The sequence below is a fragment of the Bufo bufo genome, chromosome 1 (genome assembly GCF_905171765.1).
Source record: "Bufo bufo chromosome 1, aBufBuf1.1, whole genome shotgun sequence".
Classification (NCBI taxonomy): domain Eukaryota; kingdom Metazoa; phylum Chordata; class Amphibia; order Anura; family Bufonidae; genus Bufo; species Bufo bufo.
In genome coordinates this window covers 23,075,750-23,100,812 of record NC_053389.1, presented here as the reverse complement: position 1 = coordinate 23,100,812, position 25,063 = coordinate 23,075,750, and the positions used below count along the sequence as shown (strand labels likewise).

Here is a 25,063-nt window from a genome sequence, read left to right as displayed (position 1 = left end):
AGTCACAATGCTGCACTATACAAATCCACTATAATATGCTTTCTATATTAGAAAGTATATTATAAGTATATTACACCCCTATATACTGCACACCAATCAATAGCACACCTATACCAGTCCTTAAAAGGACTTATGTGGCCCTATTAGCTAGCGTTTGGTGTCCCTAACAGTCTGTCCCTGCTCCACACAGCAACCTCTCCCTACACTGGGAAAACACTGAATGTAAAATGGCGGCCAGATCAGGTTTATTTATAAGGTAGGGGGTATGTCCATGTGCTGAAACGTCTCAATTGGCTTTCCTGGACCACCTGATGGATGTGTCATGTGTCATCTCTAGTGGCCAGCTCCTCGCGCTCAAATTGATGAGGTAAGCATGATTTTTTAAAAATTTTTACCGCCATTTCAGGGAAAATTGATTCACTACCACGAAGCAGAAGGAAATTCGGATCGAAGTCCCCTTTGTGGACTTTGATTCGCTCAACACTATCTCTGGTTCAACTATTATATTTTTGTACTAAAATGTCTATGAAACAGGGGGGGCGGAGCTAGCGCCTGAAGCTGATGGTCGCATGAGGCTGCAGCTCCTTACTGAATATCACCCTTACAGCTCTTATAATTAGCCCCCAGACATAAAAATGGTCAAGATCGGTGGCTCAAAGGCTGGAGAATCATCCGATTCGAGCAGACATGTGGCAAACAAAGGCGACATGGATAAATTTGTCAAGAAAGCCGCCGCTGTATTCGTAGCCCGAGATAACAAAATGGCGCCGGTTTCACCACGCGCCGCCGGCTGCACACAAAGAGACAAGGATTCAATATCGGAGGAAGAGGAACCTGCAGATAGCCTCCCGATCTCCAGATCCTACCTTAAGGAAGCATTGTCGGCGACCCTCGCGACTGCGCTGGAACCCCTGAGTTCAGACCTCTCTGCCATCAAGCAGGATGTCCGGCATATCGGGAGGAGAGTGGAGGTACTAGAAGAATCGCATGCGGTACTGGCGAACCACCAGATTCAGGTGGTTAGCCGCCTGACCTCCATACAAAGCAATCTAAATGCATTATACAGCGCAGTGGAGGATCAAGAAAACCGCGGAAGACGCAATAACCTGCGCTTCCGCGGCATCCCAGAATCGGTTACCGCTGGCGATATCTCACATACGATCACCCAAATATGCCTCTCCTTATTGGGCCCTGATTCTGTGCATAAAATAATCCTGGAAAGGGCACACAGAGCTCTCCGACCTAAGCCTGCATCAACGGCCCCTTCCAGAGATATCATATGCAAATTCTTAAGCTTCCAAGTAAAAGAAGCTATCCTCTCCAAAGCGCGTTCTACCAGAGAATTATCCTGGGACGGTTACGAAATCTCTATTTTCCAAGACCTGGCCCAGTCCACTTTAAGGAAGAGAAGAATGCTGAAACCCTTGACGGACTGGCTCAGAACACATAATATTCAATATAGATGGTCCTTTCCCTTCGGATTGTCCTTTTTCCATGAAGGCCGCAGGATGAACATTACTTCCTTTACGGATCTAGACCAAGGCTATGCTCAACTTAAAATAGATCCCTTAGGAATCCAAAATTGGGACGTTATCCAGGATTTATCACTCCTCCCGGATTTACCTGTTCCCATTCCGTGGGAGAAGCAACGCACCCCTAAGAATGCCAGAAACAGGAGAGATCCCTCATTCTCCACTCCGAGGAGACTTACTATGGGTGACTGATAGTGCTTTCTATTCATCTCCTCATTTAATGAGGTCCTATATCAACCACCTGACCCGTCGCATTTGTAAGATACATGATGATCTTTCTTACAATCCTCCTCTTCTTCTCCTTACCTATTTGTCTATGCCCATACCTCTTCTGTTCCCCCATATCTGATCTCCTTACCATTTACTCTCTTCATTACGTCTGACCAGTATCTTTTTCTTCTCAACCTGATTTATCCATGTCTGGTTTTTCTCATCCTGACATAGGGTGATAATTACAGTCACGTAATATTTCCACCTTCACTAACATACCGGAATCTAAAATGTTATTGCTGCAATGCTTTACTAATAGGTTTCCCTTTTTTTTGTATTCTATGATTTTTTGTTCCATGTTCTTGTTATGTGGATGTCCCCATACTTACAATATTTTAATTTGCCAGTTAGGTTGCTATGTACACTCAACTAAACTGTCTTTTTGCAGTCACACAAACTTGAGGCCCAGATTGTATGTCTCCCATCTCTGGGACCAGCGACAGCAGTGGCCCCACACACAGACTGAAGCGAAATGAATACACTAACAATTGCGTCCTTTAATGTTAAAGGATTTAATGCCCCCTCCAAAAGGTGTCAAATTTTCTCATTACTTAAAAAGAATGACACCGCTATATTATTTTTACAAGAAACCCATTTTAAATTTAATCGTTACCCTGACCTGTCTCGCTCCAGCTTTCCTGTGTGGTTCCACTGTGGTTCGGGCTCTTCCTCCTCCAAAGGAGTAAGTATTGGTTTCAGCAAAAAAACAGCTTTTCAATACTCTTCGCATATTCAAGACCCGGAGGGAAGATATATAATGTTAAAAGGTTCTATAGCTAATCGTATATACACACTAATTAATATATATGCCCCCAATGTCAACCAGGCATCTTGGTTTGATTCTATCTGCCCAATTATAGAGTCTTTCCAGGAAGGCATTGTTGTCATGGGGGGGATTTTAATGTTGTCCTTAATCCCATCCTTGACTCCTCATCAAAAAAATCTGCCCTCTCACGTAAAACGCTTAACTCCATAAGTAAAATATTTTATAATCTGAATCTGGTGGATTCATGGAGAACTTTTAACCCCTTTGAGAGGGATTATACCTTTTTCTCTAGTGTCCATGGCTCATACCAGAGGCTAGATTATCTATTTATTTCAAAAACTCACCTTCAGTTATGCTCCAAAACCCGAATAGATTCTATTCATCTATCTGACCATTCCCCTATTTTTATCACGTTATCGATCCCCCAAACAACAACTAAAACTAGTAATTGGAGATTGAATGAACAACTAATTTCCTCAAAAGAAAACAAAGCCAAAATTCAGAATTCCCTCAATGACTTCGTCTCCCTAAACGCCATCCCAGACACCTCTCCTCACGTTCTCTGGGACACTCACAAGGCTTTCATAAGAGGCCAACTTATTAGTCTTGGTGCCTATCAAAAAAAGTTAAGGAAGGCCCGAATCGACAACCTCTTGTCAGAAATTAGTAAATTGGAGACTATCCATAAAAAAACTCTGTCGGACGCTCACCTCTTTAAACTCAACAATCTCCGTTCTGACTTAAAAAATAACCTTAATTCAATTTCGGCCAAATATTTTCTCAACTCCCAATTTAAGTTTTTTGCCCATGGCGATAAGGCGTCTAAGTTTGTCATGAATAGGTTAAAAAAGAGGAGGAACCACAACTACATCTGCAAAATCCATAATAATAAAGGAGAGGTAGTCACAACTTCTAAAGATATAGCCTCTCAATTTCAAACCTTTTACCAATCCCTCTACAATTTACCTCAACCCACTACCATAGGCAATGATTTTTCAGTTACTGAAGCTATCAACAAGTTCCTAGACTCAGTTTCTCTCCCGACACTCGACTCTTCTAGCAAAAAGTTACTAGAATCCCCCTTTTCTATAGATGAACTGGGAAAAGTTATCAAAATGCTCCCAAAAAATAAAGCCCCAGGACCTGATGGCCTCACTGCCCATTACTATAATACATTCAGCGAAGTCTTATCCCCCTTTCTGTTAAACATATGTAATCAATCACTTAAAGGTACCCCACTCTCAGTAGATATGACTAGAGCCCTCATAACCATTATACCCAAAGAAGGTAAGGACCCAGCCCATTGCGCAAATTACCGCCCTATCTCATTACTTAACCTAGACTTAAAAATTCTGGCCAAAATGTTAGCAAATCGCCTTGCCCCTATTCTACCGTCTTTGATACACAAAGACCAAACTGGATTTGTGATAGGAAGAGAGGGCAAAGACAATTCTGTTAGAGTTCTCAATGCCATTCACTATGCCACCAAAGTATCCCATCCCCTAGTTCTTCTCAGCACCGACGCCGAAAAGGCTTTTGACAGGATCAGTTGGGAATTTCTACGCCTTACGCTGTCTAAATTTGGATTACCAACATCTTATATAGACGCAGTCTTCTCCATGTATTCCAACGCCTCGGCGTCGGTGCTGGTAAATGAAACTACCTCCCCTTCCTTCTCTGACAGAAACGGCACGCGCCAAGGGTGTCCACTTTCCCCTCTGGTTTTCGTACTCTCTATGGAACCACTCCTTCAAACCTTCCGTCAAAATGACGAAATTAGAGGTATTAAGCTTGGAGGTCACGAACACAAAATCGCAGCATTTGCGGACGACCTTCTCCTCCTTACTTCCAACCCTAAGACATCCCTTCCCTTAATCTATGACATCTTCGAAAAAATCAGTCCCCTTTCGAACCTTAAAATAAATATGAAGAAATCCCATATTTTGAGTTTAGGCCTAAACTCCCGTACTAAAACGGACTTAGCTGCTCACTCCCCATTTAACTGGGATACCCCCTTTATTACTTACCTAGGTATTAAAATTAGCACTGATCTTTCCAAATTATTTCAACTCAACTTCCTTCCTCTGTTAAAAACTATGCAAGACCAATTAAATAACCTCCATCCTCAAATATTATCCTGGTTTGGCCGAAAAAATATATTTACCTCGTTAGTCCTCCCTAAACTCAACTATTTACAGCAAGTCCTCCCTCTCCCAATACCAAAATCCTTTTTCCAATCCTTGGACAAGGAAATCAGATCATTTATATGGAGCCGCAAGAAAGCTCGCATTCGGTTTTCTACTTTACAAAACCCAAAATTATCCGGCGGTATTAACCTCCCAAATCCCTCATTATATAATTCAGCCACACTACTAACCAGAGTGATAGACTGGTTTAGAGACCCTACTTATAAATCTTGGCCTAGAATGGAGGCTGCCATGGCCAAAGTCTCTTTTAGAACCCTTCTGATCCTGCCTCAACAAGACCGAGTTAAACTTAAATCCACCTGTCCATCTATTATTGCTACTCTAGAAGCCTGGGATAAATTCCAAAAATCAGATCACGGGATCCCACTGCCCTCTCCTCTAATTCAAGTTAGAGATTTAATAGATCTGGCTACACCAGAGTTGAAACAGAGCCTCCCCATATATACCCGTAAATCTGAATTCCCAGCGATTTCCCTTTTTGGGGAAGATGGCAATATGATTCACAAAGTCCACTTTGACTCTCTCTTTCCCGAAGCCAAACTTTTCCCCTCTCTATACTCATCTATATCGGCCAATTTAACCAAATGGGTCCCCTATCAGGCACTATTAAGACCCCTTACATGGTTCGAAAGTCTTATTGACTCAAAACAACCCCCAAGAAAATTAATCTCCCAGCTCTATAGAAGATTAAGTAACCCTATATGTCCCCCGAAACTACCATTCATTGGAGCCTGGGAAAAGGACCTGGATACTATATTTTCTGAAGACGACCAATTGAAACTTTTTAAAGAACCTCACAAATCCTCCAGATGTGTTAGGATACAGGAAAACGGGTACAAAATATTGTCCAGGTGGTATAAAACACCCGACATTACCTGTAGATATAGCCCTAATAGTTCTGATATGTGCTGGAGATGTGGCGAGGGGGTGGGGAAATTTTTTCATATTTGGTGGTCTTGTCCACCCTTACAAACCTGGTGGTCTATGATCTTCAAACACTGTAATTCAATTTGCAAAACAAAAATTTTGCCTTCTCCTCAACTTGCTCTATTAGGCCTTCCCCCTCCCCACACATCCACTGGCTTCACCCCATTGTTCAAAATTTTGCTATCAGCAGCTCGCCTTCTAATCCCCAGATATTGGCTTTCGTCAGACCTTCCCCCACTGGATTATTGGATTAACAAAGTTGACTCTATATACAGGTTTGAAGACCTGTCCGCTTGGGAGAACCGCTCCCATAATAAATTTGAGGTTCTTTGGAAACCATGGGCTCAATTCAGACACTTCAATGAGACCAAATAATTGGTAATGTAAATGTACAAGTAAACATTTGAGTGTACTGGCGTTATATGACACTAACGTTTACAAGATATTAATACTTAATACTTAATACTATGCAATATATTGGGAACGACATCCACTATGTTAATTTTGTTAACCTACTGTTGTTATTTTAGTGATGACCAAACAGTACTTCACTGTATACGGACGTGTACTATCCTTGGATAAGGAATTTCTGTACTGTAATTTTACATCTTCTAATAAAGCTTTTAAAAAAAAAAAAAAAAAATGTCTATGAAACAGACGGTCTGATGCAATAATGCGTCCGCCAGCACAGGTATAACAGTGTTTGCGGTAAAATGTGTTTAAACTATAAGGGGGATTTATCATCTGCACTTATTATACGCTTCTTTTCACCAAGGTCTGTAGACAGTCAAAGTGGGACTATCTACAGAGGAAAAGTGAGACAAATTTATCAAAAGTCTCACGTCACTTGATAAAGAAAGCGCATCTATGGAAAAAGCACCAACATCAAAAGTGACAAAAAAATCACGTCACTTCTCTGACTTACACTACGGTCAAAACTAGACGAGGCAAAAATGGGATAATGGCAAAGACCTTCCTGTTCCCAAGATTTCTCATCTCAAGAGACCCAGGGAGACCCAGGGGATTGAAGTTGCAATTCTTATTTTGGTCAGCAGGTGGCAGGCCAACATAAGAAATGAGCAATTCACCTCTCATAATGGATCTAAAAGACCCAAGAGAGTTCAGAATAAAAAAAAAAAATGTGTTTTGTTGGCTCAAATACGAGCTTCAAAACCATAAGAAAGTTAAAAAACAGGTAAAAAAATATATAAAAAATTTAAAAATATAAAAGTTTAAATCATCCCCCTTTCCGTAGAATAAATCAATAAATACATAAATAACAAAAAATATAAACATAATGGGTATCACCGCATCCAAAAACGCTCGTACTATTAAAATATAAAATTATTTTTCCAATACGGCGAATGGCGTAACAGAAAAAAGGTCAAAATTGCTGATTCACCATTTACTCATAGCTTCTCTTACCCAAAAAAGTAATTACATGTGATCTAAAAGTCACACACTCCATAAAAATTACAGATCGTCCTACAAAAACACATCATCCCACTGTCACCGCCAGACATCTGTGAAGCTCTGACAGACGTTCTTTAGAACCTCCTGCTTGAGGTTCTTTTGTTTTGCTTTCGTTTTGTCATCTCGTTTCCCTCTCTCAGCTGTTATCTAGTTGCACTGATTGCATCCCTTTAAATCCCCTCCCATACTGCATCACTTTGCGGTTTATACAACTTCCTGGAGTGTGTGCATGCTGGATGCTACAACTGATGCTTCTACAGATAAGTCTGTTCATTTATCTTTGTTTTCCTGTTTGCTTGATCCGAGGTGACCCTGACTCCCTCCGTATTAAGTGTAGGGAGCCGGTGGTCGTGTCCCCTCACTATTATAGGGTGTTCAGATGTCATACAGTCGAGGAACGAGGGTATGCAATTATCTACCATTGAGATTTTTGCATAGGCTGAGCAGTTAGGGAGAGAGCTAGCGTTGTTACAGGGTTTACCCGTTGGTTCCTTAGTTTTGGATCAAGTCAGTCAGATCTTCATTTGTGTCTTCTAGTTTTCTGTTACACCATCCGTGACACCCACACAGCTCAGTAGATATTACTATAACAAAGTTATGGGAGTCAGAATATGGTGATGTAAAATATATATATATTTTCAAAGTTTTAATACATTTTTACACTATTTAGACATAAAAAATGTTGTATCAGGGGTGTTGCTAGGCAAAACCATTCGGGGCCTGGGCCCCTGCTGTTTTGTCCCAGGCCCCGAATGTACTGCCTGCCAGGCAGATACAACTGTATTGCTGTTGTTCTGCCAGATTCCTATACCTGGCAGAATGCTATACCTGGAAGTGACGCAACCGCACCGGAATCAGCTGGAGGAGGGTGTGTGTTGATCTGCGCAAGCGCAGATGCACTGGATTCGTAGAAATAATTGCACCGCCGCGGGAGAATATCCTACTTAATCTGCATGTGCAAAACCGTACACTGCGCGTGTGCACTCAGGGACCACGCCTGCGCACTCAGGGGTAGGTAGATTTTTAAGTGCAAAATGTTCCATCAGATCTCGCTACCCCTGAGTGCGCACGCGCGGACACATCATCTGGAGCAGTTCAGCCTCACCACATAGCAGAGGTGATTGCAGGATATTGGGGTGGTGGGGTCACCACATAGCAGAGCTGAGTGCGGCCCCTGAGTGTGCACGCGCGGTGTACGGTTTCGCACATGCAAATTAAGTAGGTGCTTCTCCCATGGCGGTGCAATTATTTTTACGAGTCCAGTGGATCTGCGCTTGTGCAGATCCACACACACCATCATCCAGCTGATTCCGGTGCGGCCGCATCACTTCCGGGTATAGCATTCTGCCGAGGTATAGGAATCTGGCAGAACACCGGCCTTTGGACGGCAATACAATTGAATATAATGCACTGCAAGATCTGAAGGACCTGCGATGACATCACAGGTCACGTGATCAGTGCAGCCGGCAGAGGTGGCCATCATGTGACCAGTGCAGGAGATGCCCACAGTGAAGAGGAGAAGTCCTGGGGAAGAAGCTGTGGTGATGTCTGCTACATGAGGAGAGGTAAGTGAAGGGAGAGGCAGAGCAATGCTGGGGGTTGTGGTTATTTAATTGGGACTGTATGTTAGGGCTGAAGGGAGGGATGTTATCATGGGACTAAATGTTCAGGAGTGATGTTATTTACATGGGGCTGTAAATTGATGGTGGCTGGGGGAGGGAGTGATTAACATTGGACTGTATGTTGGATAAGGCTGGGGAGGGGGTGATGTTATTTACATGGGACTGGATATTGATGGTGGCTGGGGAGGAAGTGATGTTAATAACATGGGACTGTATATTGATGGCGGCTGTGGGAGGGAGTGATGTTTACATGGGACCGCATATTGATGGTGGCTGTGGGAGGGAGTGATGTTATTTACATAGGACTGTATGTTGATGGCGGCTGTGGGAGGGAGTGATGTTATTTACATGGGACTGTATGTTGGAGGAGGCTGGAGAGGAGGTGGTGTTATTTACATGAGACTGTATGTTGAAGGGGGCTGTAGACAGAGAGGGATGGTATTTACATGGGACTGTACATTGGAGGGGGCTGTAGACAGAGAGGGATGTTATTTACGTGGGACTGTATATTGGAGGGGGCTGGAGAGATGGTGTGATGTTATTTACATGGGACTGTATGTTGATGGTGGCTGGAGAGGGGGTAGTGTTATTTACATGGGACTCTATGGCAGAGGGAGGGAAAAAGTGTTATTTACATAGGACTGTATGGTGGAGGGGCTGAAGAATTGTAATTTGTGAGGAAACTAAGAGGAGGAATATAACTACAGGGGGCACTTCAGGGGAGAGCATTATAACAGGAGGGACAATATAAATACTGTGGGCACTGTGGGGGCATTTTAAATCCAGGGGACATTAGGCGTTCTTATTACTACTGGGGGCTCTGTAGCAGTGAGTTATAGATCTGCCTTATTTCTACTAAGAGCACTATGGGGGTCTTATTACTACTGAGGGGTCTGTAGAAAGCTTTATTACCACTGGGGAACAATAGGGGGGCCTTATTTCTACTGGGGGCTCTGAGAGGGCATTATTAATACTGAAGGGCTCTTCTACTAATGAGTGCACTCTTGGGGAGCATTATCACTGTTGGGGCACTGTAGGGGGCAGTATTACTAATGAGGGCACTCTAGAAGGTTGATACTATTGGTGGGACTATGAGGAGCACTATTACTATGGAGGGGGGCTATCTGTACAGTACTCATTTTTCTTCAGGATAGTATTTGGGGGTATTGGGTAGCACAGCGAGCAGCAGGAGAACACTGTGGGGACTCCAGGTTGGGGGATGATGATAGAAATGTGAGGAAGCTAAAATGTCTGTGCGTCACACTCTGCAGAGACGAGGCGGCTGAAAGAAGTTGTCTGAACCGAAAAAATAAGCCCTCAAGTGGATACGTGAATAGAAAAAAAAAAGTTATGGCTCAAGGAAGATAGGGAAGAAAAATTCAAACGCAAAAACAAAACCTCTGGTATCCTAAGAGATAAAAAGCTCTGTTGCAGGGGTACCACAAGTCTGATCCATGCTTATCTCACATTAATAACGTATTTTGAGGATATGTAATTGTTATGTAACTACTTGATAACTACTTTAAGGCTATGGCCACACGGTGACATAGTGTAAGTCGTGCAACTCTTCTGCAACACATGTCGCCTTGTTGCCCTAGCCTAATGCTTGAGGGGGAGGGGGTGCTTTCAAAAGTATACCAGGGGGCACAGCCTTTCCTTGTTATGTCCCTGATATAATTTTTTTAATTATGGCACAAAAACAATATTTTTGCAATTTTTTTTATTTCTCTTTTCTCTGCTCGATGCAATTTTGATATGGGCTGTATTTATTTTTTTATTTTGACTTCAGCCTGTGCCGATTGTCACTTCTAATCCTTTTATAAAGGAGCAGGTGCTCCTTTTTATATTTTCTTCTTCATTGGCTGATTGGAAACTAGAAAGTAACAAAACCAGTTATAGAAATGTTCTTATCAGGTGGTTCTATGACAACTCATAGGATATGTGATAATTTTTTTCTAAAGTCTCAGCAAGGTGTGTAATGCGACAATTTTATGGCATGTCCTGGTTGGCGTTGATTTGTGCATTATTAAGCGACAATTTAGAAAGGCGCATGTAATAAATGTGGCAAAAACTATATGTCTTAACCCCTTAAGGACACAGCCATATTTCACCTTAAAGAAGACCTTTCACTAGAATAAAACTTCTAAACTAACTATACATACATGGAGAGCGGCGCCCAGGGATCTCCCTGCACTTACTGTTATCCCTGGGCGCCGCTCCGTTCTCCCGGTATAGCCTCCGGTATCTTCATAGTTAGGCTCCACTTAGTGGAACCTGCCGGCGTCTCATTCTCCCATGCTGTAGCGCTGGCCAATCGCAGCGCTCAGCTCATAGCCTGAGAGAAAAAAAAGCCTCTCAGGCTATGAGCTGAGCGCTGCGATTGGCCAGCGCTACAGCATGGGAGAATGAGATGCCGGCAGGTTCCCCTGGGTGGAGCCTAACTATGAAGATACCGGAGGCTATAACGGGAGAACGGAGCGGCGCCCAGGTATAACAGTAAGTGCAGGGGGATCCCTGGGCGCCGCTCTCCATGTCTGTATAGTTGGTTTTAGAAGTTTTATTCTAGTGAAAGGTCCTCTTTAAGGACCAGGCCATTTTTTGCAAATCTGACCAGTGTCACTTTACAGTATGTGTGAATAACTTTAAAACGCTTTTACTTATCCAGGCCATTCTGAGAATGTTTTTTCGTCACATATTGTACTTCATGACAGTGGTAAAATGGAGTAAAAAAAAAACATTTTTACTTATAAAAAAATGCCAAATTGACCAAAAATTTGCAAATTTCAATTTCTCGACTTCTATAATACATAGTAATACCTCCAAAAATATGGATTTGGCGGCGAGGGACTGGAACAAGGGGATAATAGTATAAAAGTTATCCACGTACAGGTGGTAACCCTTATCTAGCAGTGGGTGCATAAGGTCCCACACAAGTTTCCTGCTAACACCTAGAGTGGGGGGACATTCTGGGGGTTGAATACGGGATTCTCACACCTCGTATACACGGAACTTGTAAGTGTACCCTGAGGTACTCTCACAAAGTTTCTACAGCTTCACGCCATACCTCACCCACTTAGAGGGAACATACTGGTGGAAAATGAGTCTCCCCTTTAAATCAATGAGAGACTCATCAACCGCGACCTCCCTTTCAGGTACATACAGTAGGTGTTTGTGACATTGTGTTTTCAGCACGACGCTGTCGTGCTGATACTCGGCGACGTGGTGCCGAGATCTCGCACTCACTGGGATAGCGACAGCACATCCCAGCAAGCGCGTCATAGAAGAGGCGGGAGATCCGACTTGGATTCCCGCCAATTCTACACGTGTGCGGCGTTTGTTATGAATCCTGAGGGGGAAGTCCCCGCCGGATTTTAAATAAAAATCCGGCCTGGGTCCCGCCCTCAGGAGCATACCGGGCCCTTAGGTCTGTTATGGGTTGTAAGGAGAGCCCCCCCTACGCCGAAAAAAACGGCGTAGGGGGTCCCCCTACAATCCATACCAGACCCGTATCCAAAGCACGCTACCCGGCCAGCCAGGAAGGGAGTGGGGACGAGCGAGCGCCCCCCCCCCCTCCTGAGCCGTACCAGGCTGCATGCCCTCAACATGGGGGGTTGGGTGCTCTGGGGCAGGGGGCGCACTGCGGCCCCCCCACCTCAGAGCACCCTGTCCCCATGTTGATGAGGACAGGGCCCCTTCCCGACAACCCTGGCCGTTGGTTGTCGGGGTATGCGGGCGGGAGGCTTAACGGAATCTGGGAGCCCCCTTTAATAAGGGGGGCCCCCAGATACCGGCCCCCCACCCTAAGTGAATGAGTATGGGGTACATCGTACCCCTACCCATTCACCTGCAAGAAAAGTGGTAAAAACACAAATAAACCACACAGTGTATTAAAATATTTTATTTTTCTGCTCCGGAGGCCGCCCCCTGTCTTCTTTATTAGCTCTTTTACCAGGGGGGGCTCTTCTTCTTCCGATATCCCGACGGGTCTTCTCCGCTATCCGGGGGGGGTCTTCTCAACTCTCCGGGGTTCTCCTTCTGTCTTCTCCTTCTGTCTTGTTGTCTCCTTCTGTCTTCTGTCTCCAGGGGGGGCTCTTCTTCTTCCGATATCCCGACGGGTCTTCTCCGCTATCCGGGGGGGTCTTCTCAACTCTCCGGGGTTCTCCTTCTGTCTTCTCCTTCTGTCTTGTTGTCTCCTTCTGTCTTCTGTCTCCGGGGGGGGCTCTTCTTCTTCCGATATCCCGACGGGTCTTCTCCGCTATCCGGGGGGGTCTTCTCAACTCTTCGGGGTTCTCCTTCTGTCTTCTCCTTCTGTTCTTCTGTCTTCTCCTTCCTTCTTGTTGTCTCGGCGCACCCCGGTTCTTCGTCTCGCGAGACTCGGCGCACCCCGATTCTTCTCTCTGTTGTTGACTCGGCGCACCCCGGTTCTTCGTCTCGCGAGACTCGGCGCACCCCGATTCTTCGTCTCGCGAGATGAAGAACCGGGGTGCGCCGAGTCAACAACAGAGAGAAGAATCGGGGTGCGCCGAGTCTCGCGAGACGAAGAACCGGGGTGCGCCGAGACAACAAGAAGGAAGGAGAAGACAGAAGAAGAACAGAAGGAGAAGACAGAAGGAGAACCCCGAAGAGTTGAGAAGACCCCCCCGGATAGCGGAGAAGACCCGTCGGGATATCGGAAGAAGAAGAGCCCCCCCCGGAGACAGAAGACAGAAGGAGACAACAAGACAGAAGGAGAAGACAGAAGGAGAACCCCGAAGAGTTGAGAAGACCCCCCCGGATAGCGGAGAAGACCCGTCGGGATATCGGAAGAAGAAGAGCCCCCCCCCCGGAGACAGAAGACAGAAGGAGACAACAAGACAGAAGGAGAAGACAGAAGGAGAACCCCGGAGAGTTGAGAAGACCCCCCCCGGATAGCGGAGAAGACCCGTCGGGATATCGGAAGAAGAAGAGCCCCCCCTGGTAAAAGAGCTAATAAAGAAGACAGGGGGCGGCCTCCGGAGCAGAAAAATAAAATATTTTAATACACTGTGTGGTTTATTTGTGTTTTTACCACTTTTCTTGCAGGTGAATGGGTAGGGGTACGATGTACCCCATACTCATTCACTTAGGGTGGGGGGCCGGTATCTGGGGGCCCCCCTTATTAAAGGGGGCTCCCAGATTCCGTTAAGCCTCCCGCCCGCATACCCCGACAACCAACGGCCAGGGTTGTCGGGAAGGGGCCCTGTCCTCATCAACATGGGGACAGGGTGCTCTGAGGTGGGGGGGCCGCAGTGCGCCCCCTGCCCCAGAGCACCCAACCCCCCATGTTGAGGGCATGCAGCCTGGTACGGCTCAGGAGGGGGGGGGGGCGCTCGCTCGTCCCCACTCCCTTCCTGGCTGGCCGGGTAGCGTGCTTTGGATACGGGTCTGGTATGGATTGTAGGGGGACCCCCTACGCCGTTTTTTTCGGCGTAGGGGGGGCTCTCCTTACAACCCATAACAGACCTAAGGGCCCGGTATGCTCCTGAGGGCGGGACCCAGGCCGGATTTTTATTTAAAATCCGGCGGGGACTTCCCCCTCAGGATTCATAACAAACGCCGCACACGTGTAGAATTGGCGGGAATCCAAGTCGGATCTCCCGCCTCTTCTATGACGCGCTTGCTCTCCATCGCGGCAAGCCAGCTCGGCGCTGGCTCCCGCGATGGGGCTCGTATGTGCTCAATCTCGCCGAGAAATACGGCGAGATTGACACAAAATCGGGTTCACCTACTGTAGGCCTCCAAAAATTTGGCCCCAAAGTGATCGATGACCGGCCTGATTTTGTACAGGCGGTCATAGGCAGGATCACCTTGGGGGGGACATGCTGCATTATCTGTATAATGCAGGCATTTCCAGGTGGCCTCAAACTAGGAGCATGTCATGGCTGTACTGTAAAGTGGGGTCTGGTAGATGTCCCCACTCCAGTACAGCCTGACACAGTTTTTTTTTACTAGGACCATGTGCAGCACAAGGCCCCAAAACGTCCTCATCTCGGCTGCACTGAACGGAGTCCAGCCACCAGCCCTTGCCAAAAAGGAGCCCGGGTGTTGAGCAATGAACTGTTGGGCATACAAGTTTGTTTGCTCCACCATCAGATTCACAATGTGGTCACTGAAAGAAAAAAAAATTGTCATATTCAGTGAAGCCCACTGTGGGAATCTGAATTCCTGCTTAGCAAACAAAATCAGGAATCACAGGCTCAAAATCCTCTGGTGTTCACCATGCAAGTTGACCGGTAGGGCGCGCAGGTGGACTGATCTGGTGGGCCGGGAAACTAGTACGAGCCCCAGAGCTGTTCCTACTAGTGTGGGCCACAGGGTCCCTGGCATGGCGGTCCCCTTGCTCCGCCTGGCAGTGTCTCCGCTGCCTTGGGGGCTCATCATCATCGCTAGATGACAAAAGGAAAGTGGGGTCATCCTTGTCCTCACTGGGGCTCTCGGAGTCGGAGGCAAGCAGGGCGTATGCCTCCTCGGCCGAGAACATTCGGCGGGCCATAGGGGAGTGTGTGTGTGTGCTTGGAAAACTTTATTTAGTGTGCGTGTGTGTGAGGCGGCACGGGTGTTTGCAGACTTTGCCCTAAACCTAACAGAAAAATAAATAAATAAATGAAAAAAAGTGAAAAAAATAAAAATAGGATTCAAACTCGCTGATCAGCCGTCCAAAGCTGATCAGCGATGGGGTGGGTGATGCGCAAACAGTGGCCAGACACTAAGAGTGCTGGCCACAGACACCCGTGATGCAACAGTCAAACTTTTTTTTTTTTCCCCCCTAAACTTTCCCTGAATATCCCTGCCTAACCGAACCTTTCCCTAACCTACCTTTTAGTGCCAGATGTCACTGTGGAGGGTCAGAAGGGGGGTGCTGGGTCAGGAGATCTGACGCAGGCTGCTCTCACTCCTCAGAATGGAGGAGCAGAGGAGAACTGGGGGGAGTTAACCCCTGCCCGCCCGTGCAGCCAATAGGAATCGATCCTGTGAGGTGATGTCACCTCACAGGATCTAAGGATGGTGATGGGTGGTGTATTATCACACCACCGATCGCCATCCTATTCCGGGTTATCGGGTCAGCAGAGACCTGAATAACCCAGAAACACAGCAAACCGCAGCTCTGAATTGACTGTTATCACCGATGTGGGGGGGGGGGTGGTCACAGGACCCCCTCGGCATTGTCACAGAGTGCCTGCCAAATGATTTCAGTAGGCACTCTGTTCCGATCACCGTGCAGGTTAAAAACCATGCTGTTGGGTTGCTGTGCTGGCAATAAGCCTATGGAGAAACTTGTCTATATACAGAATAGATGCATGTTAAATATCATGCACAAAAATAATGAATATGAAGAAACACAGCTTCCCTAGTATTGTGTGGATACATTGCTCATTACATTTACTTAATTATTGCTGAGGAAATCTTCGTTTGTAACTTATTAGTTTATTCAAAAAGAGTATTGAAATATCAATGGATGCGGTTTGTAAAAAAAAAGTAGAATTACAACAAAATGAAACACAGCAGATGCAGAAGACAATTTTAAAACTACTTGTGCACATTGATATTTTCTAGCCAAGGTTTAAAATATTCTATACTGAACACATTTTTAGTTTCCATTGGCTTCATTCATCCAAAGATCTGTTAGAAGAACAGTTTCAGCAGTAGAAGACACACAATGGCCGGAGTCAGGACGATGTTATGGACACTAAGGCCACCGCTGGTGCAGATAAACTTAACATCGCTTGTCACTCCTCCAGCGCTTGCGGACTGGCTGCCGATGTCGCAGATGGACTTTGATGCGCACCCTCGAATGGCTGTTGAAGCTGACATCGATCCTGAAAAACACACAATTTCATTTAACACAACATTAAAGCTGGGTTCACCTCATGTTTTATGCCTGTGTTTGACGTATACGTTAGAAAAAAAAAATTAAAATCCAAAAACGCAGCACACCACGTTCTTGTATCCTGCAAAGTACTGGAAGAAAAAAAAATGTTTTTATTTTTTAAACAATGGAACTCTATAGTGACCAGATGCCACTGCATGGCATCAGTCTGAATCATCCATTTAACGTATACTTTTTTTGGATACGTAAGGCTACTTTCACACTAGCGGCACGGACCTCTGGCAGGCTGTTCCGTCGGGTGAACAGCCTGTAGGATCAGTCCTGCGGCTAGTGACCGTGTGCCCCCGGACTGCCGCTCCGTCCCCATTGACTATAATAAGGGCAGGGGCGAAGTTCCGGCGGAGGCACGGCAGCGCATGGCGAGAGGCTGCCAGAATAAAACTACGACATGTCTGACATTTATTCCGGCAGCCTCTCGCCGTGCCTCCGCTAGAACTCTGCTCTGCCCCCATTATGGTCAATGGGGACGGAGCAGCAGTCCGGGGGCACATGTTCACTAGCGGCAGGACGGATCCGACAGGCTGTTCACCTAACTGAACAGCCTGCCGGAGGTCTGTGCCGCTAGTGTGAAAGTAGCCTTAAATGGATGGCCAAAACGTGAAATAAAAGTTAAGCCAGCCTTAGCCACATATATGAAGATTTCTTAGCCTGAACATTGTTTTTTTATTTTGTTTTCTCATTTTTCTATAAAACTATTTTCATAAATGAGGTTTATTTAGGATATTTTTTTATCAGTCTTCAAGCTTTTTTTTACCCACAGCAAAGACCTAGATAATTTGGTAGGAAAATCATTTTTTCCCTACTACTGTTAGCCCTCAATGCCAATAAGTAGCATGAAAGAGGCTCAAACAAATGTCTCCTTCCTTAGCTTTTACTTAGGCCTCATGCACACGACCGTTTTTTTTTTTGCGGTCCGCAAAAACGGGTTCCGTAGTTCGGTGATACGTGTCCGTTTTTCCTTCCGTGGGTCTTCCTTGATTTTTGGAGGATCCACGGACATGAAGGAAAAAGTCGTTTTGGTGTCCACCTGGCCGTGCGGAGCCAAATGGATCCCTTCTGACTTACAATGCAAGTCAATGGGGACGGATCCGTTTGACGTTGACAAAATATGGTGCAATTGCAAACGGATCCGTCCCCCATTGACTTTCAATGTAAAGTCAGGAGTCCCTATTATACCATCGGATCTTAGTTTTCTCCAATCCGATGGTATATTTTAACTTGAAGCGTCCCCATCACCATGGGAACGCCTCTATGTTAGAATATACCATCGGATTTGAGTTACATCGTGAAAACTCATATCCAACAGTATATTCTAACACAGAGGCGTTCCCGTGGTGATGGGGACGCTTCAAGTTAGAATATACTACGAACTGTGTACATGACTGCCCCCTGCTGCCTGGCAGCACCCGATCTCTTACAGGGGGCTGTGATCCGCTCAATTAATCCCTCAGGTGCCGCACCTGAGGGGTTAATTGTGCGTATCATAGCCCCCTGTAAGAGATCAGGGGCTGCCAGGCAGCAGGGGTCAGACCCCCCTCCCTCCCCAGTATTAATTTCATTGGTGGCCAGTGTGCGCCCCCCCGGCCCCCCCTCCCTCCCTCTATTGTATTCAATTCATTGGTGGCCTGTGTGCGCCCCCCCGGTCCCCCCTCCCTCCACTGTATTAATATCATTGGTGGCCAGTGTGCGGCCTCCCCTCCCCCCCGATCATTGGTGGCAGCGGAGAGTTCCGATCGGAGTCCCAGTTTAATCACTGGGGCTCCGATCGGTAACCATGGCAACCAGGACGCTACTGCAGTCCTGTTTGCCATGGTTACTTAGCAATATTAGAAGCATCATACTTACCTGCTGCGCTGTCTGTGACCGGCCGGGAGCTCCTCCTACTGGTAAGTGACAGATCATTAAGCAATGCGCCGCACAGACCTGTCACTTACCAGTAGGAGGAGCTCCCGGCCGGTCACAGACAGCGCAGCAGGTAAGTATGATGCTTCTAATATTGCTAAGTAACTATGGCAACCAAGACTGCAGTAGCGTCCTGGTTGCAATGGTTACCGATCGGAGCCCCAGCGATTAAACTGGGACTCCGATCAGAACTCTCCGCTGCCACCAATGATCGGGGGGGGGGGAGGCCGCACACTGGCCACCAATGAAATTAATACAATGAAGGGAGGGAGGGGGCCGCACAATGGCCACCAATGAAATTAATACAGTGGAGGGAGGTGGGGCGGCACACTGGCCACCAATGAAATTAATACAATAAATGGAGGGAGGGGGGGCCGAGCCGCACTGGCCACCAATGAGATTAAAACTGGGGAGGGAGGGGGGTCTGCCCCCTGCTGCCTGGCAGCCCCTGATCTCTTACAGGGGGCTATGATACGCACAATTTACCCATCAGGTGCGGCACCTGAGGGGTTAATTGTGCAGATCACAGCCCCCTGTAAGAGATCGGGTGCTGCCAGGCAGCAGGGGGCAGTCATGTACACAGTTCGTAGTATATTCTAACTTGAAGCGTCCCCATCACTATGGGAACGCCTCTGTGTTAGAATATACTGTCGGATCTGAGTTTTCACGAAGTGAAAACTCAGCTCTGAAAAAGCTTTTATGCAGACGGATCTTCGGATCCGTCTGTATGAAAGTAGCCTACGGACAGGGATCACGGACACGGATTCCAATCTTGTGTGCATCCGTGTTTTTTCACGGACCCATTGACTTGAATGGGTCCGTGAACCGTTGTCCGTCAAAAAAATAGGACAGGTCATATTTTTTTGACGGACAGGATACACGGATCACGGAGGCGGATGACAAACGGTGCATTTTCTGAGTTTCCAACGGACCCATTGAAAGTCAATGGGTCCGCAGAAAATCACAGAAAACGGAACAACGGCCACGGGTGCACACAACGGTCGTGTGCATGAGGCCTAATCCCGAGACGTCTGATGCCAGATGAAAAAGAACCAATTTTTGTACCTGACACATAAGTTGTCATAAGAAGACACATATTCTCATCCCCTGTGCATTGTACTGTATCATCGGTGTAACACCAGGTAGAGTCAGCAGACATGCAGGATCGGCAGACCAGTCCATTGGGGGTAGAACTTGTTGTTGCATCTAGAAGAAAACAGGTGAAAGAGAGAAATATAAAGAACATTGGTTTCCTTAACATTTACATGCTAATGTTTTTCCATGTATGAACCACAGGTATTACTAGAAGAACCACATATGAACCTCCCTATTTCCCATCAGGACACTGGGAAAGTGGTCATTCATCACATGTATTAAGAAATTATTAAACAAGAGTGTAAGAGCAAGTTCCTGAACTCTGTGTAAATGCTGCATGCGGTTCAATCCATTATCCTGCAATGATCTCATGGAAGACAAATACTGTACCTACCATGAACCTAAACAGATGTTCCTTATCATTTAAATAAATTTAAAAAAAAATCCTGACTTCAAACATGGCAATAAGAATAAACCTCTGGACCAACATCCCAACTCTAGTCATTTAGTACAAAATCTTTACAACTAAGGGGTGTACATAGGTATCAAGTCACATGTCCAAGCTCTTACCACCTCCTGCCACCTCCAAATCCTTCCTTAACCTTGAGTCAACCAAAATGCTAGTGCATATATCAGGAACCCCCGCACTCTAGGTGTTCTGAAACTACAACTTCCAAAGTGGTCTATTCACTTCTATGGGAGTTAGAACAGCCGAGCATGTTTGCATACTGGAAGTTGTAGTTTTACAGCAGCTGGTCCGTGTGTTAGTGCATACTCTCATCATCTCCTACCTGGACGTCTGCAACATCCTCCTCTGTGGCCTCCCAGCTAATGGTCTTGCACCCTTCTAATCAATCTCCAATTCTGCTGCCAATCCATCTCTCCCCTTGTTTCTCCTCCAACATATAAGGCCATCCACAATCTGCCCCATCCTTACATCTCTGACCTAGTCTCCCGATATATCTCCACACATAATCTTGGATCCTCAGATGGCCTCTTTCTTTGCTCTCCTCTTGTCTGTTCCTTGCACAATCATCTACAAGATTTCTTATATATCTCTTATACTCTGGAACCCACTATCCCAGCAGATCAGACCCTCTGAAAGCCTGCAGCCACCACAAAGGGAGCTTGGTGTATAATTTTTTTTTTTAAAATTTTTACAGTTACAATGGAAGCTGTAAAATCTCTTTACACTCATTTACCCCAAGTGGTGACTGCAAGAAAATGATTAAATTCTACTGTGCCAATGGTTCTACAGTACCGTGCTAGCCTTTGTTTTTGCCACAGTTGTATTGCTGGTGTGTTGTCTTGATATGTGACTGTCAAGTTTTGTATAAAGGTTTTTTACAGTAATAATTAATTCACTTCGTCCCCTGACATCACCCCTGCTTTACTCCAAAACACCAGTAATTGTCTGGCAGCTGTCTCTAACATCATGTCCTCTCTGTATCTAAAACTGAACCTCTCAAAAACTGAACTTCTTGTCTTTCCCCCATCTACTATCTCACCTAAACTTGATATTTCAGTCTGCAGCACTATCATAACTCCTGTGCAACATGCCCGCTGTCTTGGGGCCACAATTGACTCTGATCTTTCCTTTCTTCCCCATATTCAATAGTGATGAGCGGCAGGGGTCATATTCGAATTTGCAATATTTCGCGAATATTTTGTAGAATATTTGTTGAATATTCGCAAATTTGAATATTCGTTATATTCTACGATTTTATTTACTCGAAAAATCGGCAGGGTAATGATTGTGTAATATTCAAATTTCCAAAATTCGAATTTTTGTTATACAAATTTTTTAATGCAGATTTTTCAACTTACAACTATTAGACAAAGAAGATTATAGCACTATATTAGCTAAATTGCTCTATATTTAATTTTTTTTCGAATATTCGCTATATAGTTAGAACTTCGTTTTTTTCCGAATATTCGTAATATTCTAAAACAATATTGCTATATATTCTTGTTTTAGAATATTACGAATATTCGAAAAAACAAAGTTATAGCAATATAGCGAATATTCGTAAAAAATTAATCGAATATAGAGCAATATAGCTAATATAGTGCTACAATCTTCTTTGTCTAATAGTTGTAAGTTGAAAAATTTGCAATAAAAAATTCGTATTCCGAAAATTCGCAAACAACACTACTCCTAAAGTCAAAGATAATGCAGCCTTCTCATTGGCCCACAAGCTAGAAGCAGTGAGGGATCATGTGTACTGATTAATTTTTTTTTTAATATTCGAAATTACGAATATATATCACTATATTCGAAATATTCGCTTATTTTCGAAGTACCTATATTCGCGATAAAAATTAAAAATTCTAATATTCGTGATCAACACTAATATTCAATACCTTACAAGCTCTTGCCATCTGCACCTCAAAAATATCACCAGAATCCGCCCTTTTATTATGGTGGAAACGGCAAAAACTCTTGTTGCCTTGATTCATTCTGGTCTTGACTACTGCAACGCATTACTAATCGGTCTCCCTCTCACTAAACTCTCCCCCCTTCAGTCTGTCCTAAATGCTGCAGCCAGGCTCATCTATCCATCCACCCGCTACACTGATGCTACTAGTCTGTGCCAGTCACTTCACCACAGAACACAGTTCAAACTTCTCACCCTCACCCACAAAGCTCTCCTCAATGCTGCACCTCTATATGTCTCCTCCATCTACCACCCTACTCTTGCTCTCCGTTCTGTTAGCGGCCTAAGGTTAATAATCTCCATAATTCGTACCTCTCACTCCCGTCTTCAAGAATTTTCTCAAGCTGCACCTACTCTGGAATATTTTGCCCCGGAATATTAGGTCAATCCACAACTTCTCCACCTTCAAATGTGCCTTAAAAACACAACTTTTCAGGCAGGCTTATCAAGCTACCTAAAATGAAAATTCCCCGAATAAACCTCTCCCCCACCAACTCCTCTGGCCTGAACTTGATCCTCTAACAGTCCCAAACCCAAAACAGATCAGTCGGCACCACTCCTGTCAGTTCAATAATGGCTTGAATCCTACTTATCACAATCAACTACCTTATGTGTCACCCCCAATTCATCATTGACTTAATAGGATGGAAGATCACTTCCGTCAGCTGCCAGACCTGCCACCAAGTACCCTCACTCCCCAAATAACACTCTGAAGCCAACTTCTTGGTATAAAAGGCCGTAACAGCCCGTTTATTAAACAAACAAATTCTTTATCAACTTTTTTTAATGATCACAATAATAAGACATAAACAGTAATAAGACATAAACACATAAATAAAGTGCAATAAATTCCAACACATTGAGAAAGGATCCTAGAAGGCAACCCAAGCAAGCTGGGTTATTCACTCCCATCGCTACTTGACTTTCCACCTTACCCTTGGCCGCAGTCATCGACCCAAAGGTACCAAGAATTGCACACCACACCAACCTGCTCCCACAACTGTTGTAACACCGAAAAAGAAAGCGGACGAGGAGTGTCCTTCCTAACAGCTCTGCTCCGATAGCCCTTCAGAACCTGGCACACCAAAAAACTCGCAAATGCAACCAAAAAGCCACAGCCGCCACCCTTTTAGAAGCCACGGAGAAAGACACTCCTGAACTATAAGATAGCCCCACAAAATAAACCAACAACACATGAAAGTCCTCCGCCACTTCACAACCCCCCACCTGATCCACTAACCGTTCCCAATGAGACCACACAGAAGAATAAGCTGACCACGTACTCCTACTCACGGACCGCCTAATCAGATCTGATGAGACCCCAAGGCCACACTCCAGAGCCACTGAGGACAGGGACAGGGCAGACCCTTTGCGTCTGCGTTCGGGACCAAACTGCAAAAACGGTCCCACTGAAAACGAGAAAGGGAATCAGCGATGGAATTAACACTGGGAGCATGCACCGCCACAAAACAAGCATTCAATCTTAACCTTCTGAGGACCAGGTGCCGAAACAAATGCACAACAGGAGGTGAATTAGTTGACTGACTATTAACCGCTTGCACCACAAGCGGTTAATTATCACAACAGAAACGCTTGTTCCGTAACAACTCCCCCCATAATTCAGTTGCCAAAACAATCGGGAACAGCTCCAACAGCACTAGATTACCAAGCAAGCCGGCCCCTCTCCACTCCTCAGGCCAAGGACTCGCACACCATTGCCCTTGACAAAAAGTGCCATACCTGCAAGAACCCGACGCATCCGTAAACAATTCCATATCTGCACTAGCAACTGGCGCCTCCATCCACATCGGACAACCGTTAAAATCCACCAAAAAACTCTCCCAAACTTCTAAATCCGCCTGCACCTCCGCAGACAGCCTCAAAAAATGGAAAGGCACCTTAACACCAGCTGTAGCCATGGCCAATCATCTACAGAACACCCGACCCATGGGCAAAATTCTGCAAGCAAAATTCAATTTACCCAAAACCGACTGCACGCGACGTAACTGCACTTTCTTCGCCCTACGCAGAAAAGCAACCTCACTGCGCAAATCTACCACCTTATCATCTGGTAACGTGTATTCCTTTGCCACACTATCAATTACTATACCCAAAAACATGACCGACGTGGAAGAAACCTCAGTTTTTTCCACCCGCTCCATCGTGCGCAGAAAAACCGAACAAACCCGCCACCCAGCCGGACCAAGAAACAAAAAATCGTCCAGATAGTGTCACACCGAGTTACAATCCGCTTCTTGCTTCACAACCCATTCTAAAAGTGAACTAAACGTTTCAAACAACGAACAAGAAATAGCACAACCCATAGGTAAACGGCAATCAACATAAAATTGCCCCTCCCATCTAAAACTGAGTAAATGAAAGCTATCCGGAAGAATGGGCAACAGACGAAAAGCAGCCTCAATGTACGTTTTCGCCAACAACGCCCCATACCCGAAACATCGCACCCACCGCACAGCCTCGTCAAACGACGTATATGACACTGAACATAACTCGTCGTCAATACCATCGTTAACAGAACTCCCCGCTGGAAATGACAGATTGTGAATAAGCCGAAACTTGTTCGGCTCCTTTTTTGGTACCAACCCCAACGGCGACACCCACAAACCCTGCAACGGACACTCAACAAATGGGCCCGCTATTCTCCCCGCTACCACTTCCTTGGCAATCTTCTCAAACTACCACCGGGTGAGACAACGCAGAAGACAAGTTGCGATCAGCGACCACAACACCCTCTGAAACACACAGGATCTTAAAACTGTCCCTAAAACCTGATAACAACAACTCCACCGCCTCCCGATTTGGATAAATCCTTAGAAAAATCTCCATCTCGACCTCCTTCACTGGAGTCACCCCTCTCCTGCCCAGCCTCATATCCCTTGCCTTTTCCGTGCTTAAAATACTGCG

At 45.5% G+C, this 25,063-nt stretch overlaps 1 protein-coding gene across 3 annotated transcripts in view; it reads right to left on the bottom strand.

Annotated features, from left to right (window-relative positions):
- The window catches only part of LOC120992292 (phospholipase A2 inhibitor 25 kDa subunit-like), a 598,293-nt gene that overhangs the window by 277,704 nt on the left and 295,526 nt on the right, over nt 1-25,063 (bottom strand). For 2 of the 3 annotated variants that reach the window (XM_040421188.1, XM_040421170.1), the window contains exons 4-5: nt 19,671-19,811; nt 16,224-16,632 (exon numbers count right to left, since the gene is read on the bottom strand). The exons of the other annotated variant lie outside the window; for it this stretch is intronic. In XM_040421188.1, the coding sequence (XP_040277122.1) occupies nt 16,439-16,632; nt 19,671-19,811 (335 nt within the window). In that variant the 3' untranslated portion in view covers nt 16,224-16,438. Of the gene's footprint in view, nt 1-16,223; nt 16,633-19,670; nt 19,812-25,063 lie in introns of those variants that run through there. 3 annotated transcript variants of the gene reach the window in all.